We start from the raw sequence: 20,194 nt of genomic DNA on the forward strand, positions 1-20,194 counted from the left end.
CTTCCCTTTTCTCATAGCTTGTGAGTGATACACGACAACACTAAGGGAACCCGTGAGAATAACACGGAGGGGCTCCAGCAAGAACCATCATCCTCATCCTTTTGAACCTGTAAGTGCTGAGAGGCAGAGATTCCTGCTGCGGAGGACACTCCTCAGCAACTGAGACAGGAGGATCAGCCCTTACAGGTGCTTTCAAGAAGTCCATCCACTCTTTGTCTTTTTAACCAGAGTCTCCTAATCCATGCCCAGGAGGCATTGCTCAGCCTGCCCATTGCCCACAGTGGTCCCCAAGGGCTGCAAGGAACCTCACCTAGACAGACCATCACAGTTGCACAAACCTTAACCTTGCCAGAAAGTCTGCCAGCTCTAAAAAACACAACACATATAGATGCACCACAGAGCACACAGGAATGCCAAAGTGTTGTGCTACCCCGCATCCTGCTGGCACTCCGACAGCAACAAGAAAAGAGTCAGATCAACAAGAGAATGATTGTTCCTAAGGATTCCCACTGTCCTATATATCTCAGGTCCCTCACTGCATATTTATGTAGCACCTCTGACACCTACAGCATCCATCACAGCTCCATTCTGCTGATTCAGGCAGAGGTATGGCCAGCTGGGAGGGTTCTCATGGTCCACCAAAAGAGATGCTGCATTGGTTAGTGGTTTGTTAACCAAAACTGAAGAAGCCTAGGAAAGGAATACTTACATAAAACCAGCAAACACACACAAGATTGCCCAAGACCTCAGGCTTCTCACAGAAAAACATCCCACTCATGATTGTTGGAGTGGATTTTACAAGACTTACTGTGATGACGTTCAAAATTTATTACAGCTTTTACAACAATACTGTGTCTAGTAAAGAGTGATGTAGTGACAACACTTAACTTCACTGGATTTAGCTTCTTAGGGCACATAAATATACTTTTGTACTTTAAGAAGAGCCATAGCAGCCTACTAAATCTTGAATAATACAAGGCAGCTTTGTAGACCTTTAAACACATGCACCAACTTGGTTCTGTTTCCTTCACAAATCTGCTTCCTTACTATCTGCCCAGTCCGTTCCCAAGGCGCTGTCATGCTCACCTTTTGTCAACCGTAGCTTTTAAAATGAAACTGTTTGGAAATCATGCTTTTAAATTCCTATAGTTTTATCTAAAAGTAGCGGAATTCATTACTTTTAGAAAGTGGCCAAGTTTGTTTTCCCAATTTCTCAGTTATAAAACAAACTAAACTTTATCTGTTTTCCTTAGTATACACATGATGAATTTTGCACAACTACTTTTGAAAGCTGATTGACCATATGTGTGAAAAGTGTATCATAAATATAAATTAAATTGTAGATTTCCATGAAGCACTGAATAAGAAACTTCTTTCGTGTAACATTTTAAAAAGACAATTTGAAAGGACATTAGAGTAAAATAGGAATAGCTGGACAAAACTCCTGAAAATTAATAGCAGCATTTTAGGTTGTGATTTTGGGGGAGAGCCAAATTTAAAGCACATTTAAGTGTCCCGATGTCCAGAAAGCAGTACATGTCCAATATCAGAAAGTTAAGTCCTCTGCTATCGCCTCACGCTCATGTTGTTGACTACTTCACAGGTACAAATAATACTTTACCCACACATTGCACTCTCTAATATACTGGTTACCAAAACTACACAAGGACTAGGTGGTATTTTGCCAAATAATGAGACTGTATTTGAAAAACCTGCCCCACCATGCAAGTATCTCCCAAAAATCACATTCCTGCCCCAAAGCAGGGCACTACAGCAGTTATACTTCCATGAAGGATCAGTCACAAACCCTAGGACCAGTGTTAAACAAGCAAACCCATAAATGACTGCACTGAGGAAATAAAGAGAAAAACAATCCCCAACTCAAATGCAAGTTTGCCTACATTTCAAGGTAAGCGGTAAAGGGTTTGGACTATTTCCACTTTCATTTTTGCTGCTGCTATTTGTATAAAAACACATTGTTCTTTCCCTGTGACATGTCCTCATATCTTTGAAAGAATGCTCTACGTTACCACAAAATATTTGGCTTGAATCCTCCAGTGAGGAGGAGCCAAGGGTTTGTCTCATGTTCTAAAAACAAAAGAAACAGTACTCTAAACATAAACCAAATGAGTGCAGCTGTAACAGTAGATGGAGATAGAGCTCCTAGGACAACCTATGAATAATTTGAAGTCTTATTATAAGTAACACAGCTTTCTGAATTTCCCTAGAAAACAGCACGTCATTATTAGGTTCCAGCTTGACTAAAATGCAAACCATCACCTTATTTCAGTGAAAAAGCTAAGCAAAAGACAATACGCAGTGTACCAAAGTGCAAAGCACATCCACTTAAAATCTGAAGTTCTGAAAGACAATGTGTGTACACATAAGCACAGAGATACTAAAAGATAGCTCTTACCTCCATCCCCAGATCCTGAGCCAGCATCTGGGAAAAGAACAGAAAGAAATCCGTATTCACATGCTGCAGTATGTCTTGTAAGCATGCAAAGCGTAAGTATATTCAGTATAAGTGTATTATATTCAGTATAAGTGTGTTACAGTGTAGGTTATATTTGATGTCATCCCTGGGTAAACTACAGAGATCTAATCTGAACGTAGTTCACTGAAACCATCTTTCTCATATCTCAACTCTTTTTCTGGAAAGTTTCTATATCAGACTAAAACAACATAAGCCCTGGAGTGCTGAAACTTTCTCATAAGCCTCTGCCTCATTTTGTTGTGCTGAGACTGATAAACCTTTGCTCCCAACAGTTGTGCAAAGTTACACGACTTGGCCACTACTAAGCCCTCACCAAAGAAAATTTTTAAACCTAGCTGTTTGAGGCCAGACCAATTGGAAATTAATCTCATTATCTTTCCAAAACAGTGACATCTCATCAGATCTAGTTGGAATAAACCACTGAAATTGTTATTATTCAAAGTCTTCAGATAAATGACTGAAATGCCTTTTTTTTTTTTTTTCCCCTGAGGTTGTTGCTGAGTTTCAAAATTAAGTGCTTTATTTTTTCCCCTGCTCAATGGTTTGTTGGCTGGAATGACGAGAGTCACAGATTTAGAAAGTGCAACGTCACAAACCTGCCAACCCCGGAGCTTCATTACAAAATTTTCTAAGCAAGGCACAGCACGGAGTGCACACATATGTAGGGTTACCAAAAATAACCCATAAGAGGAGTTTCTTTTGCAGGGAAAGGAGGAAGGTTGTCATCCCATCCTCCCCCATAGTGAAGGGGTTACCTACCCATTTATCAGCATCCAGATTAACAGAAAGAGTTTGGAAAGGGTGCTTTGAGATTACTCTATGAGTCGTTAGATCTAATTTACGGACAGCAAGGTGTGGTGGATCTGAACTGGCTTGTACATGCCATCATTGCTCAAAGTCAAAAAAAAAGAAAAGAAAAGAAAAGGAAAACCCTTATTTAAATAAACTAGTCACAAGAACAAGTAGGCAAGCAAGGTTAAGAAAAGATGTTACATTACCCTTTTAATCAAAAAGTTTGAACCAAAAAAGACGAGTTGCTGTGCTGAGACAATTCACTATGTTGAGCAAACCCTACGCTACAAAAGGTATTGTCAGCCTGAGCTGTTTAATACCAATTTATAGACACAAAAAAAATATCAAAATGCAGCATGTGGTTTGTTCTTTTTCCTCTTGAAAATTGTCAGGTAACAGCTTCAGAGAACAACATTTCCAGGGAAAGAAGTTGATTTTCTCTCAAGTGTATGAAACACAAAATTATGGCACTGCAAAAAGTTTGTCTAATGTACTTTTTATTGCCTCCTCCATCCTCAGCCAGGAAAAAATTCTGCTTCAAGTTTAAAGAACTCTCTCAAGAACAAAGACTTACTCCTCCTGCTCTTTTCAAGTTAACTTCACTGCCCACCTCTAACAGATACTGAGTACAAAAGAAAAACATCAAGAACCCCTGCACATAAGCAACTCAGTTTTCCTGACTGATTTTGCTCATTCACCTTTCTAGCTGTTTCATAAAAGCAGAGATACAAATACCTCACAATGCTCAGAGTCAAGACAAGATGTCTCAAATGACAGTTTTCATACACATTCTTTAATGAATTCTTCCAACAAGTCCAGGAAAAAATCCCAACTGTTGCATAGACTTGTTCATTAAGTGTGTTGGGCCAAGTCTTCAGCTGGTTTAGACTGGTAAGGCTCACGATAACCTGTGGTCTATTGCATGATACCATCTGGGATTCTGGTCCCACATGCGTAAGAAAAGACCTAAGAAACTGGATTGCAGGCAATAATGCTCCAGTTCTATCTCTCCAGATTATACAAAGGTTTGTGGTAATCCAGATGCCCATTTATCAGACATCTGTTCATTTAATCTGCTTCCAGTTACTTGTCCTAACAGCTGAGGAGTGTACTCAGCACACGGAATGATCAGGAGCACAAGATACGTATTAAGAACGAACAACTTCTGTGCTGCACTCTTCAAAACAGCGTCAATATCATAGACAGTGAGCATATACTAACTTAAAAGGGAAGGATGGCAGCAATTTCTCATGCCTACAACTGTAAAGAATTAACCTGTAATGAATTCAAAGCAGGGATCCAAATGGCTTTGGCCACCCACAGGTTATTTTACCCAGGGGCATGGCAGGGTCAGCAGGCAGCTTGGACCATGTTATACGTACCAGTCGCACATGATCCTTCAGACACCAGAAGTATTTCGCTCTGCTGCTTGCAGGCAGCCTGTTTCAAGTAGCATTCATTCTGGTAGGTGTCACCGTTGGAGCCACACACGGGCACATAGTCATTGTTACACTGATGGGAACGGACAGAGAGAAGCAGCATTAGTTACACAAGCCGGGTGGCTCAGCATCCATCTAGCTACCCCTCTGCCCCCTTCCTGTATTGATACCTTGGGAAAACAGAGAGGGACATGCTAACCCTCCTCTTTACAGCTAAGAGGAAGAGAGGGGGGGATTTTTAAAAAGACAAAAGCAAGAGGACTGTAAACCAGACTTGAACAGGTTATGGGAAAGATAATCTGATCGGCAAAGTGATCAGTAATTGCCACCCTGCGAGGTCTCTCCCCACAGAAAGAGGTGGGGGCATTCCCCTGGGAAGCAGTACAGGCAAGGGCACACGGCTCCTTGCATCTGCAATAGCAGCTCACGTGCCTCCATTGGATGGCTACAGACAAACTAATGAAGAGGCTTGCTTTTCCCATCCTCCAGCACACACACACCCCCTCACTGCTACAGAGACAGCCGCCTGCATACACAGAACTGTGTCCGCCTGTGCGTATATAACTATTTAAGTACTTAGCTATAATTAGAACTGATTGGACAGGCTGAAATTATCCGAGACACCTATGATCAAAACCCATCCCTCTTTCTGCAGCGAGATTTGGCAAGCTGCGTCTGGGATGCTCCAGGAAAGTCCAAGCACTCCCCACGGTGGCCAGCAGGCAGGAGTGGCAGCACTTCAGCAAGCCAAGGCAGAAGCTACTCACACCACTCACCCCTCCTTTGACTCAAACTCCTGCCCAACTCTGCAAACTACCTGTGCTTTGTTCACTTTACCACTGGCAGACAGCTTTGCCCTCTCTTGTTCATTTTAATACAAATAATTCCATTTTACACTGAAAATTTGGCAACCTACTGGGTGCAGCTATCATAAGATAATCACACTCTGAGGCTTAGAAATACTTGGATGTACCCCATACACGGTAATTATACCAGGGATATGATTATCTCATGATTACCACACTCCTGGTATGCCTCATTGTTTAATTATAACAAATGGGATGAACACAATTATTATTTACAAATGCTCACCTCTGCTTAAATCCAAATAAAAATTAAAAAGACATCATACTTTGTCTTTAGCTGTATTATGCCACAAAGTGTCTGAGGTGTGTTCATCAGGCACAACGTGAAATGCAGAACTGAAGTTCCAGGGATAACATCAAATAGGCTTCAAAGTGAATGACTACCAAAATGATTAACACAAACAACTGCATAGATTGCATTAATTGCAGGCCTCCACACGCAGCAGCTGCCAAGAAATTATTCATAGTTGGTCAGAGTGACATTTTGATTGGGCCAAATCAAATGACATTTTCCTTATGCATTGTATTTTCTTCAATCTTCCCAAGCTGCTGCCCACCCCCAGCACTCTCTTTCCTTGGAACAAGAACCAGCAGCCACAACAGTAGAAATCCGCTCCTAACGAAAGGCTTCTCCATGCAGAGATTTTAAACAGTTGATTAAGAAGTGTTACTATGCTATTTTCACCATTATGTCCTTAATCTGAGCAGAAAATGCCAACTCCATCCAGAAGCTCAACAGCAGTTGCTGGAGGCTGATATGGAATATTTAACCAGGACAATTAACACAATCATGCAGATTTTTAAAGCATGAAGGATCAGATTGTGCTTGCTTTAGATATCCTATCTGCTTGTCACCCATGGGACTTTTTGCCAGAGCAATCTGTGCAGAATTTGGCCCAAAGTATCTCAACAAGCTCCGATACATTCACAAAAAAATGTTGGATCCTGTTCTGAAGAAACACAGTGGCAAACTCTCTGCTGGTTTCGCTCAGAGCAAGAAACGATCTTTTGCACTGATTCAGCTGTGAATCTGAAAGGCCAGGCAGCCCTACATTAACAGCATACAGCATCACGAGTGCGATCCTGATCCACAGAAACAAGTGACAGAGCTGCTGTGACACAGGTGGGAACTTCTTCCAAAGACTGGCAATTTTAAAACACATTTTGAGAGACACCTGGGCTCCAGACAGGAATAGTTCTCCCCATAGAAGTTTCCCTGTCTCTCCTGTGGCTCCCACCACATTCAAGCTTGGCTTTGGCCAGTGGAGGTAGAGGGTACTTCCATGACGAGTACAAGTGATGCAACCTTTCATTCCTCAAACTGCTGGTCAAAGCTGTATTTCTTCACCTGTTGCTCACGCTTCCCACCACTGCTGCCTTTGGACAACTAGTATTGGGATGGAAAAGGCAGGAGCCAGAAGAAACAAAAAGAAATAAGATCTTCCAGGTGGATCCTGTCTTGGCTTTGAGCTGGGATGGTTCTGAAAGCCACCAGGAAACTGTAGTGGAAGTTACCCATAAAACAATCACAGATGAGAAGGTTGTAATGTTTGTCACCAGGATTATTTCTAACCCACTAGAACTAGACTCCTGTGCTTGACCACACTGAATCTGGTACTTGCAGCTCTTCACCATAAAATAATTCTTGCTAGTACTGGAGAATATTAGATGTTGACTGTCAGTTTCTTCAGTCTACTGACGCTTTTTGGCATTGGTTTAGGGCTTAATAGCCCAAGCCTTAGATGTGGGAATGCTTCTCTATCCCGCAAGGGCTGATCAAGGAAATCCATGTCAAAACTCCCACTAAACCCAGCAGCACAGTGCCATGCTGCCCACTTCTCTCTCGTTACATACACATTTTAATAATACAGCTGTACAGTAGGGAAATGGATGTATCCAATTCAGGCAAGTATCAGTCAAAGGCTGCCTTTCGCAGCATTAGGAGCCTTGAATGCCCACTATCATGAGGGACAAAGCAGCTTTGTAAGCATTGTGGTCTGCACTGGGCACTGAAAGCATAAGGTTTGTTTTATGAAGAAAATGGTAAGTTGTTTAACTTCTCCTCCTGGTATCACTGTCAAAAGTGTCCCACTCTCTTGAATTAACTACTCCTAAACGCCACCTACATCTTGAATGAAGTAACATGAAAATATATTCTGGAAAGATAATATAAAGCTGTAAGTTGGCCAGGTGCTGTTCCAGCTCCACAAACACTGAGGCATGTGAGGGATTCAACACAAATGAAAACAGGACTCCTCCTTCACATAAAAACCAGTCAGTGTTCACAGTCCTCGTGACTAAAGAGAAAAGATACGTGACTGATGGAAATACAGTGGCACATTTTTGGATATGTTCATGAAATCTAAGAGGGAAGAGAATCCAGGCTGCCAGAACTATGGCTTTGGGCAGACTGGGGTACAGGCCCTAGCAAGTCATGTCTCCAACCATGTGCCTGCTGGCACAGCTCTGCACCTTCTGGTAGACCCATTGAGTTTGCCCTTTGCAGGGAGGGAAGGGGTGGTGGCTTTCCCCTTTCTCAACCCCACTGCTGGAGCCAGTACCAGCTCCATGCCTTCCCTCCCTGATGGCACCAAGAGGTGGGCTTGCCCTAAGAAGGGGTCTGCATTTGCAAATCAGAGTGGGACATGGTATTTTAAAACTAAATACATGTCTCATTGTGAGAAGTCAGTGAATGAGCTATCGTTTTGCAGTAGAGTACAACAAGAGAGCGAACCAATATAAATCCCTTTCTCACTACATGCCTGCTGTCTCTCCAGGGACAGAAGACTAACTCAGGTGTTCGAGCAGTCTGATCATATTCAGCTTTTCAAATAAAAAAAAAATCATTTTAGCTCCACCTCAGCAGACATGGCGCACCTGTGATTCTGGTTTGGAGAAACCCAAACTGAGATTGCAGCAGCCCTGCTCCCCACTTCTGCCTCCCCCAGCCCCTCAAGACACAGGCTGGCCAGCCCAGGACTTTTCAACAATATATGGAGGCAAAATTAGCTTTCCGTCCTTGTCTATTATCTCAAACTGCAGTTAAAGCCCCTGGCAAATTGTGGAGAAAACATAAAAAGTAATTATAGTGATCAGGAGTCTGCTATTGATTTGCTCACTATCACCCCAGAGAGCTGCAACTGAAACGGGGGCCCTGAATTCTAACGGGGGACTCCCTTACTCATGCCATAAATTACCTGAATGGCTCTGCCTTACTTGGCCAGCCTCAGACACCACACCACAAATTAATTTTCTACTTTAGTGGCGTATCTTTCTGGCTTGTCGCATTGTCCACTGATGTTACAAGAGAAGTTAACATGCCCCCAGGCTGTGCCTGTATCAAAATGGATGCATTTGACTAAAGAAGCCCCCAGCGCTGCACCACCCTTTGCAGAGCTGGCACAGGATCAGCCACAGGTAATTTGCCCTCCAAGGTCACAGCCCTGTGACTCCACGGGGGGCTCAAATCAAGACAAAGAGCTCCGAATGCTTACAGGGCCTGGTCTAAATGCCACTGAAACCAAGGATCACTGCTGATTTCAACCCATTTATTAGTAATCAGGCCCACAGTTGCCCAACCCATTCTTTTAATACTCTGAATCATGAGGGACCAGCATTCTGCCTTGGGAAAACAGCGCTCCCAGTGCCTTCTTCCCTGCTGATAGCAATATCTGAGTTTGTTCCTTCTAGGTTATGAGTTCATTGCTTTATGACAAATGGCAACGCCAAACTGGGACCAAACATGAGACCCAAGCACTCTGTGGCTGCCCTAAGCTCCCAGTGCTCATGGCACAACATCTGACCTAGCTCACCACCAGGCAGTGGGACAAGTCATAGACATTTCACTTCATTACAGATTCTTCTTAGAAAGAGAAAACAGACTAACTCTTAAATCACTTCATGTGCTGAGCCAAGGCAAATGCTCAAAACAGCATTCTCACATTGAATTTTTGATTACATGTAAACTAGAAACGGAATTAAAAAACCCACAGTCAACATGAGTTTGCTCCCAACATGGGAAACACAAAGCACTTCAGCAAATAACTGTCTTGTTCTTATTATAGAAAATTCCTTTCTTTGTTTTAAATGAAAGAATTTATCACTTGGGGTTTTTTGTCCAAAGACACGTTTGGCTCCAGAAAGATAAACAATACTTGTCATACTTTGAAGTGAATAGTCTACCAAAGCTCGGTAATAACTTAATCAGTACAGATGTGCACAATCTTGAACTGTGCACTATTTGGCCTGCTCTACTGTACACATTCATATCAGCATTACAAGTTCCACAACTTTACAAATCCACATCAAAATGCAAGAAACCGCAGGGGCATAAACGCACATACAACACGTGCTCGTACATGCTTAAACTCCTTTAATTTGTTCAGGTTTTATTCAGGTCATTATGTAAACCACAGCTGTTTTGTGAGTTGGCTAAAACATATTAAATGGAATCCTTCATAATGAAATCGTCTGACTTCGAGAATGCCTGAGATTTAGATGTAGCTGCAAGAGGAAGAAAGAAGGAATAGAAGGAAAAAAACCAACCCTCCTACCCAGTAACAGCCCCCCTTAAAACTATATAAAACCTAAAGGAAGTTCATGATTTTGGAACAGAGGGATTGCTCCTTAATCTGATCAGCTAGGCAGATAAACAGGCAGAAGCATTGTCACTATGCAGCCCTTCCTGAAAATATTGCATAAGCACATTACAGATCCATTTCTTTAACTAAATCAGAACTCTGAATACAATAAGCCATGATCTGTATCAGAAATGAATTTAGTAAGGACTCTAAATCCTTGTTAAAAAGGCAGAGATGAAAAATCAGAAACGCACAACCTGAAACTGCAGACCCGGAGGGACATTTAAAGCTACAGCATCTGCATTTTCCCAGAGAAACTTATGTCTTCTTGACACCAGTTGGTTCTCCTGCCAGCTTTTATACACACTGCCAGGTTTTCCGTCTAACTTCTCTGCACACAGAGAAATAAACTGCCAAGTGATAGGTTATAACGGGAGATCCTTGATTTGTATTCTCATTAGTGAATTAGAGAGCAAAATATCAATCTTCTTACCTTGAACTGACAGACACAAGTCACACTGTCTCCAATCCTTAAACACTCCCCATCAAATTTACAGGTATTGGTGTCGCAGAGAAAGAGATCATTTTCTCTATCATCGTAACCTCAAATGTAAAGAGGGGGAAAAAAAACACATGTGAGCTTTGGTCTAGCAAGGGGAACAATACGGGATGATTGCATTTTAATGCACATAGCACAATAACCTTGTTGATGAAATGATGGAGTCCAGATTTTCTTTTGTCCTTCCCTGTCCCCAGTTTTCCACTTTTTCTCTTGTTTCTCCCTTACTCTTTCTCTTAGTCCTTACCCCTCACTACCTGACACACTTTTTTCTCTATTTTACAGACTATTTCCTCAAAAGCCATCCGGTAGTTATGTTATTTCATGGCTCTGGCTTGGAAATATCATCAGTGTATCCCAATCCAATCGCAAATCTGTTGGTCGAAAGTCCAAATTGGAATTTCTCCAGCCCATGATGCAACAAAGCCCCCAGTAATAAAGACAAACAGGCTGTGTGTTTTCCGTGATGGTCTGCCTGATCCCAATGAAGACTGATCACCTCTAAGTTAACAGGGAGAAGTGCCAGGTTCCCCATGAGCCGCTGAATGAATCGAGTTCTCTGCCTTCATTTTCTCCAGGAAAAACCAACAGATCTGACTGAAGATTCAGTTCACGAATACAAGCATGAATTTCAGATTTCGCTAGCTGACTTCCCACTCCAACAGCATGCAAGGTATTAAAACAAAACAGTTACATCAGACTTCAAACCCATTAAGATCTAAATCCATTGATTTTTTTTAGAAAACATCTGAGCACTCTTAACCATCTTGCTACACGTTTGAAGTGAAGAGCTTATAGTGGAAATTCCCCCCCAACCTAACATGTTATGTGTGATGCACACATTACCCCAGATACCGCTCTTTCCCTCAAAAGGCTATTACAGCCTCATGTCAGAACTACTTTCGGTACTGGAGAAGGGCCGGCTGCTGACCTACATAGGAAACTCATTATAAAGGTCAGCCGGACTGTACGGAGTAGGCAGCGGGTTCCCTGTGTCGCGGCGTCCCTACCCCGATTTGCTCTCAATTCGGTGCGCACGGCAACAGCCGCTCGCAGGATGCGCGCACACGGCCCGTCTCCCGGCACCCCCGCTCCGCAGTCACACACAGAGTCGCCCCGTTTAAGCGCTGAGTTGCGCTCCGGAGGGCCAGGGAAGCCGCTGCGCTGCGCACCGGCGGAGGGCGCGGCTGCCGCGCCCGGCCCCGCGGAGCAGGATGCAGCGAGGTGCGCGGGAGCTGCGGCGAGCCCCGGAGCCCCGCACTTTCTGCCTTCCCCATTCCCATGTATTCCACGGGACGGGCATCGCCCTCTGAAGTTGTCTCCCCTGGGCTCTCCCGCGCAACTTTGAGCGCCCGGCGGGGCCGGACGCGGGATGCTCCGGTGCTTACCGGAGCAGTTCCAGCCGGTGGGCGTCTGGCAGTCGCTTAAGGAGGTAGGGAAGGCCGCCAGCTTGTCGGGGCGGGCGAGGACGAGCAGCACGGCGGGCAGCAGCAGCCAGCAGCAGCAGTCGCAGAGCGTCCAGCCGCCGCACTGCCGGGGCGGGGAGGGCTCCCAGGGCACCATGACTTCCTAACTCAACTCTCCGGCTGCGGCGGCGTGCCCCCCGGGCGGCGCGGCGGGCGGCAGGGACGGGCGGCGGGGCCGCTGGGCATCCCGGGGCCCCGGCCGGCGGCGGCAGCGGGTCAGCGAGCGGCGGCTGAATGCGGGCGCGACGCTGGTGCGAGCGGCGGAGCCCGGCGGGGCGGCGCGGGGGTGCGGGCGGCGGCGGCGGGGCGGGGAGCGGCTGCCATAGGGGCCGGGCGGAGGGGAGCGGGGGGAGGGCGCGGAGGGGCCGCCGCCGCGCAGCAGCAGCCGCGGCCGCCTGCCCCGCTCTGCCGCCCGCATCCCTCTGCGCGGGGGAAGCAGCAGGTCCCGGCCCGCCGCGTCACGTGCCGCCGCCGCGCCGCCCCCATTGGCCGAGCGGGATGCGGGGCCCGGCGGGCGGGGCTGATGCGCCCCGCAGCAGCGCCCGGGGCCGGGCCGGGCCGGGCCGCGCCGCGCCGCGCCGCGCCGCCGCCGGGAGGGGCAGGAGAGATGGGACCGGGCCACTGCGCAGGAGCCCGCCACCCCCAGGCCCGGGGCGACCCCAGCGCCGAGTCCCTGGTTGCGGGACTACGGGCATCCCCGACGGGGCGGGGGCCGGGCAGCGCCGCGCCGCTGCCCTCTCCTTCCTCCTTGCCTACCCATACGTGAGCGCGCATCGTCTCCCGGCCGGCGCGGAGCCGCAGGTGGCTGCAGGCTCACCTGGGAGTGCAGGCAGGCACATATATAATCACCTATCCCCATCGCACCACACACCCGGCCGCCACTTAAGTTGCCTGGCCGCGCACCCCCTTGCCGGTGTCCAATCACGCGCGGATGCGACGTTAGGGAAATAAAACACTGGCACTAGTGCGGGGTTTGAAGCGGGCACACTGCCGGCCAGGTGATGAGGGGAAGGAACGAGCACAGCAGGGAGAGCAGGAATGAGAGACACAGGGAGATCCTGGCCAGCCTCGGCAGGCAGCGGCCAAGGGCTTGTCGGGCTGCGGCACCATCCCCGCGACGGAGCCGGAGGAAAAATGCACCATCACGGCAGCACGGAGGGCTGCTCTGCCCCCAACGCCCAGCGCACGCTCGGAGAGCGCGGGAGCTCCGCAGCAGCCGCCCTCCGCCTCCAGCCGGCGCTTTGCCACTGGGCTGCGGGAGACGCCTCTCCCCGCTGCGCCCTCCGCCGCGGATCCTCCTACTTTCCTCCTCTACGGAGCTTTAGTTTTAGGAGGCGCCAGCCGGCCCGGCCGGGACTCCCCCACCCCTCCGGGGCGGCGGGACACAGCAGCAGTGTCCCCACACCCCCTCCCGGCCGGTGCTCGGAACCGCTCTCCCCAGCCCCTTTTCTCAGCCCCGCTCGCCGCCGGATACACACCGGCCAGGTAAAGGGGAGCTGCTCACCACCCGCCCGGCACCTAACGCGCGGCCGCGCCGGCGGCGGGATGTCGCGGCAAGGGCGCGTTAGACCGGAAAATAGGAGAAAACCGGATCAGCTGGTAGAGACAGCAGCAGGGAAGCGCTGTCCAGCCACGGGCGCTCCCTGCCCGCAGACGCGGGCTGCCCCGCGCTCGGGCCGGGCAGAGCAGCCGGACCCGTCCCGTCCCGCCGGACAGGACCGCGGGGCTCGGGGCGGGAGCCCGGCCGCTCCTCTGTTCCCCCACCTCCCGCTGCGAGCGCAGCTCGGGACGCCCGAGGGCTCCGGCAGAGCGGCAGCTGCCCCCGGGCGGGCAGGGGCGAACCTCGAGGATGCCAGGGATGGGCACGGCTTCCCCGAGGGCCTGGAGTGCCCGGGATGCGGGTGAGGAGGCCCTGCTAGATACGTGCTCCTCCTGAAAGTATGACCTCCTCTTCGACTCCCGAGTTAGAGATTCAGGAGTAGCTATTTAAAAATATTGCCTGACACATTTGATGCAACCACCCTTTGAGGGGACTACACAAAGGCATACAGCAATACTAGTGCTTAGCGTCCCTTCATACGGAGGTTCTTTTGTACTTGGAAGACGAGGAATATTTTATGCTTGTATACTTCCTATCTAGCTTTTCCATAAGCTGTAGGACAGGTTTTCTGCTGCTTCCTTTCTGCCCCAGACATCTAGCCCTGCTCCCTGCTCTGCCCCCCTGCTGCTAACTATATTGACCTCATCTACCCACCTGTAGTCCAGAAGCCTTCACTACAATTAAAGGTTATCAATTTGTACATTCCAATATGTGCTAAGGCTCTGATGAAGATCCACACAAATCCTTGTGCCTACTGTTTCCTATTGAAGTCAATAGCAAGCCCTAAGCAGCACCTAGCAGAAAGGAAAGACTAATTTTTACTGCCTGCTAGTGGGTGCACTAAATTTTGTCCTTCATCTTCCATGAGCTTACAACGAATCTGCCAGCTGAGCACTTGGTGCCAGATCAATTTTTTCCCATTGCTTTAGCTCTTTATTCACTTTTTTGTGCCATCGAGTTATGCCATTTACTATCACATTCTTTCTATTTCCTCTCCCCTTCCTGTTTCAAACTTGTTTCTTCCTTCTTATATTCATTATTTGTTGCTTGATGAAACTCAGTTCTTTGCTTGGCTGATCACTGAGGTGCTTAAAAATAAAAAAAACACTGTGGCTGATCAGGAACCAGATTCACACAGCCTCACCAGGGGAATGACCTGCTCTCTTTTCCTTTCTTTTTCTTCCCCCTTGTTTCTTCTTCACACTTCCCTGGCTCCTCTGTGTGGTCTCACTACTCTATTTCCCCCCAGTTGCAATTACCATGGCCCACAGTTTCTATTCTCGTTCTATTTTAGTTCTTTACCTCCTTCCTTCTTCCACCCCAAACCCCTTTTATCTCCACATAGCTACAGATCAAAAAAGGCACCACTGGACTCCTTATTTTTAGCCCAGTCTAACCAGACCGTACAGGGAATGAATCTGTTAGGCCAATCTTTCCTAGTCTCACAGCCAGACCATCTCTGATCTGTCTCTCCTGTCACTATAGCTCATGCTTCAGATGATACCACAAATGTATCCAGCATTCACAGAATATCATTAAATACAGCAGCAGAAGCCTGGCTATGGCCCGTGTTCTCTCCAGACTGCCATAAAACACCACAGCAACTGACTTGCAGGCACACGGTTCTGACTTAATACCTGCTTTATTTTCAGCCACTTAGACAACAGGCACTGCCTGGGTAGACAAAGGAGCCCCTCTATTTTTATACTTGTTTTCTGACTTTGCAATAGGGAAGCTCCACCAGAGGTCCTGTAATTGTCACACCATGGTGCTTGAACTCTGAACCTGAAACTGTCTGAAGGGCAATCCGCTTAAGGCACAGTATTACATTTTTTGCTGTGACTAACACTGGTACTTTAAAAAGATTTTCTTTGTTGATATGAAAACTTCACTTATAAAAGCATTTTTATGATAAAATTGGAATATGTCTGTTCCAAAAGGGTCAGCTAGACCCACAAGCCCCATTTCTCCATTACTCTCTCTAGCAATTTGTTTTGAATTATAGAGACTGAGATAACAATCATTTTTTCATATAGTTCCTCTCTCCAAAGCATGTTTTCTTCTGACCTATTAATGTGACACAGCACACGCAATCTCTTGGTAACACGTTATTCCCATATACTTCAACACTTAGGCTAGTTGACACCTGCATTCATGTACTCCCTAATGTTCCCATCCCATCTTACTGCTACACAAAAACTACTTCTTGTAAACTATGCAGCAAGTTCACTGCCATGCAGGCAGCATTATGCTAGCCTGATGTACAAATTGCAACTAGCGTCTCCTCAGCAAGATCCTGAGGTTATGACACATGTGCCCTGGCTCCCCATTCTCCATGCCCAAACCAGGTACCACAAACAGTTCCTTGTGGCTATATGTTTGGCTCCAGTGCCAGATAAGCAGCAAAAGCAATCAGAATCCTTCTTGGAAGGCTTCTTCTTCTACATGATGAGGGGAGACTACATCTTGAGTATTAAACCCACTACTCGTGGAGCTTTTCTAAACCTGCACAGATTTGAGATGTTTATGCTACAAGAAACAGACAGATGGGAGGTGTCAAGGGCAGCTGATCCATGTGATCATGCCACATGTACCACTGCTTGGAGGAGGTCATCTGCCAGATGAAAAGCAGCCAGTCAAGAAGTTTCAGGTGTTCTGAAGATCTCAAAGCAAGGGCAGGTTTTGCCCTGGATGTGCACTGCACTGCTTTGCTTGGACGGGGCAGCAGTAGCTGGCAGCTGAGGCCTGGGGCCAGACTGCACCTGATCCCAGTCCCACATAGCCACATCTATGAGTAATGCCTTCTGTTGCTGTGCTTGGCTGGGAGATGGTGTACTAGTGATGAATTATACAACCTCAGTTATTCACACTTGTGTTATATCTTGGCTGGGCTGCTCTTGGAAGCCTGCAGTTTCCAAAAAGTTTCCTCAGAACTTGGGAGAAGCCAAATGGTACAGATGGGTGTAGCAAAACCTCCTCAGCAATAGAATCTATGGGTACACAACACCCTTTCTCTTTCTGCTCTGCCTACCCAAAGATTAAAATTGAGAATCCTTCTCCTTAAAACACTTTATGGCCTGTACTGATGTTTCTAAACACCTTAGGAAGGTGACCACGATCAAGAATACCGATGAAGAAAAGGCTGCTTACAGTCCAGCTACTATTTATCAACAACATTTTCCTCAAGTCAGCACTAATAGTACAAGATAAGGTTCCAGAACAAAGGTGAGAACAAATCCACCATATGCACAAGAGACATCTGAGTGAGCCTCTTCACAACTAACACCAGGTTGCAATATGTTTATGAAAAACACATGTACAGAATTAATAAAAAGTTTACATTGCACAATTTGTGAGAGCATGAGAGCCACACCACTTGCACGAGTTACTGTGTAAGATACCACCACCACTACTAGTCCCTTTTAAAGTCCTAGCTATCAAGAGTGGAGTGTAGGGGTCACCTATTTTCAACGGCAATTCCTCTTGACAAAAGAGCAGGTCTGATTCCAAAGACCCCACCAGAAAGGGCTTGGGAGCCCAGTTGCCAGTTAGAAGACCCAACATTGGAGGAAAGGATGTTGCCTGTTCCCTGCAGAAGATCAGCTTACAATGGACTGTATGATACTTACCTGTATGGGCTTGCTGTGTATGAAGCTGGAGCTTCTCCCCACTGTGGAAGAACAATGCTTATTTCAGGTCTGTGTATTTTCAGGCCTGTTTTGACCAGAAGTTGGCAGACTTAGCCTACACCCATGTTGCTGTCAGAAGTTTGTGAATCTCAAGCAGATTTTATGATCATCTATTTTTCATGTTTGCAGGAAAAGTAAACATGGCTTCACTAGAACACACAGGCAGCAGGATGCTCTTTGCCTACATACAATTTTACAGATTTTGTACATCTTTCAGCTAAGTTACATATCTCAATGCAAAGTATACCACTCTTGGATATCGCATGGATTTTCAATGCTCTGAGGGATCCTTTGGGTCTATAAACAAGAAGTAGATAACATTCATCTACATACTGTCAGGCGATTTTTCCCCCTTACTTGTGAGAGAAATATGGCTCTTATTTGTCACTTGAACTAGTGTGTAATCCAAGTACAATTCACGGACAGTTATGAGAAAAATGTGCTATATTTTTCATTGTAATTAACTGCTTCAGAGCAAGACTTCTCATGTATAAAAATGAAGAAAGGTTTCAGTTTCTACCGAAAGACAACTTGCCTTTCATCAATGTGTCTCACACTTTGAGTTTTGACTGAAACATTCCACTCCTTTGGTGACCTGTTGTGCCAAAAAAGCTGGCTTGTGTTACGCTTTACTTTCAACTGAATATGCCGGCACATGCCAAGAAACAGAACAAAGTATTGCAATATATACTGGAACGTTATTTTGTGCTGCTCCACACATGAAATTGATGTCAGAAAAAATTGCACAAAGGGCATGGAAAATGCGAATAAATACTGTGATCCTCTTACCTTCAGTTTTAAGTAGATGGATTGAAATACATGGATCCTAAAGATTTATGCATCCATTTATAGTCCATTCTGGATTTTAACATTTCATGCAGCTTGTAGGAGGTAGTGTATTATTTATATAAAGTCATGGTTATTCAGCAGTGTTTATTCCTGAAGAGCAACAAAACATCTTCGAGGGAGACGAAATTCATAACTCTGGTTTATTATCAGGGTTAGCCAACTTAACAGTCTTATTTCATGACTGGATTACAAAGAGCTGTGCTCTTGCAAGCACCTTTGTAGCACTGGACATTCTGCTATCAGCAGTACAAATCACCTCCATCTCTCAGGACAGACAGCACTACAATGGATTAAGTGATTTGACAGCTCTTCAAGGAGTCAGATACAGAAAGAGGTGGTGGCTGGGGGGACCTTTACCGTTGTGGAGGTACTTGAACTTTATTTTTGCAGTTCTCTTCCCAGCACAGTACTGAATGGAGATACAGAACTGAGGCCTGCAAGGAGAAAACCCATGGCTTCTATTCACTGATATAATTTCTGCGTGATATCAGTTTCTTTGCCATACAAACTATTTCTTCTGTCTGATGCAATGTAACATCCATCTCATTTTCCTTCTCTATCCTTGGACTCTTTCACTTAGAGTTCTTTTTAAGACAAAGAGCATGAAAGTGTTTTAATATGAAGGAGTAAGTGCAGCCTTTGCGTATCATTGGTCTTTCTAGATACTTTGAGTCAGAATTATAGTACTTGCTTTTTTTCTTAGCAGGCAATAAAACTGCTCCAATGAAAAAGAAACACTGGAGACATAAACCAGCATTTCCAAATGGCATTTCTCAGTTAACTTCTAGGTTCATCTTTCATGAACGTTTTGCAGAAGTTGCATTCAGATCAGCCTAACTGACCACATAGTATGCTTCTACCTAGATATGATTCCTGCAAACCACCAAGGGGAATTAATACTTTAGCTGAGCAAATCCCAACCAGTTTGAGGTGCCCACTCTTGTCTCCACACAGCAATGCTGTCAACAGAAACACATGAACTGTCTATCTGCAGAACAGAGAGGGCTCAACCACAGACAAAGGTAGTACTGCTCAACATACAGATGTGTGAGCCATTTCTGCTTTTCAGTAGACCCCTGAGGACAGGTAGATAGCACTGCCCACCTGTTTAACAGATGCAGTGAAGGAGGAGTGCTGGTTCTTACCAGAGATAGCCCATGGGTGCCAGCACAAATTATGCTGAATGGACCATATATGGATCCTCTGACATGTAGCTAAGGGTAGGAGATCAGAACAAGGTTAGAGTGGTGTTTTCCTTGGACTCTCACAGGCAGCTGGAGGCTGGGACTGCTCAGGGACAAGAGCTAGTGTCTGTGTGATTAACAGAGCCTGATAGATTTTCTTTCCATGAATCTCCCATGAACCACACAAACATATGGTAGTCAGGAAGACCTGTGGTCATGAGCTCCACGTACTCTGTGAGAAGATAACTGTCTTCAACTTGGCACCTGCTAATGTCATTTGATACTTCTACTTCATGCATTATAAAACAATAAACAATCATTTCATATTCAGCACCTTGTGCCAGCCCACGTCTGTAAGCCCCATTACATGTCTCCTAGTATACTGCTAAATCATTCTAACAGATAACAGCCTGTCCATGCTTTCCTTTTGCATATGGATGGAGATCTAGCACCTTTGTCTTTACTTATGAGAAACATCAATGTTTGACTGTTGTGTACACTGCCAGTCTGAGCACCCCTGCTGCAGTAACTGAGCACATGGTGTGGGTACCAGAGCATGCACAGTTGTCTGTCACACATAAGGCTTTTGGGAACAAAGGACACTTGTATACCCCAGACAAATATCAAGATATCATACAATGATTTAGATTGGAAGGGACCTTAAAGATCATCT

The 20,194-nt window shown here is 46.0% G+C and overlaps 1 protein-coding gene across 2 annotated transcripts in view; it reads right to left on the bottom strand.

The window, feature by feature from the left end:
* The window catches only part of TMEFF2 (transmembrane protein with EGF like and two follistatin like domains 2), a 129,265-nt gene extending 116,858 nt beyond the window's left edge, over nucleotides 1-12,407 (bottom strand). Inside the window, exons 1-4 of one of the 2 annotated variants that reach the window (XM_061376618.1) lie at nucleotides 12,122-12,407; nucleotides 10,668-10,777; nucleotides 4,672-4,801; nucleotides 2,417-2,443 (exon numbers count right to left, since the gene is read on the bottom strand). In XM_061376618.1, the coding sequence (XP_061232602.1) occupies nucleotides 2,417-2,443; nucleotides 4,672-4,801; nucleotides 10,668-10,777; nucleotides 12,122-12,296 (442 nt within the window). In that variant the 5' untranslated portion in view covers nucleotides 12,297-12,407. The remainder of the gene's footprint in view (nucleotides 1-2,416; nucleotides 2,444-4,671; nucleotides 4,802-10,667; nucleotides 10,778-12,121) is intronic. The other variant, XM_061376610.1, reaches the window with a different exon arrangement.
* Nucleotides 12,408-20,194: the final 7,787 nt, after the last annotated feature.

The sequence above is a fragment of the Neopsephotus bourkii genome, unplaced genomic scaffold (genome assembly GCF_033783945.1).
Source record: "Neopsephotus bourkii isolate Nb327-2 ecotype Australia unplaced genomic scaffold, CSIRO-AGI_Nbou_v1 NB_196, whole genome shotgun sequence".
In the NCBI taxonomy this organism is placed as follows: domain Eukaryota; kingdom Metazoa; phylum Chordata; class Aves; order Psittaciformes; family Psittacidae; genus Neopsephotus; species Neopsephotus bourkii.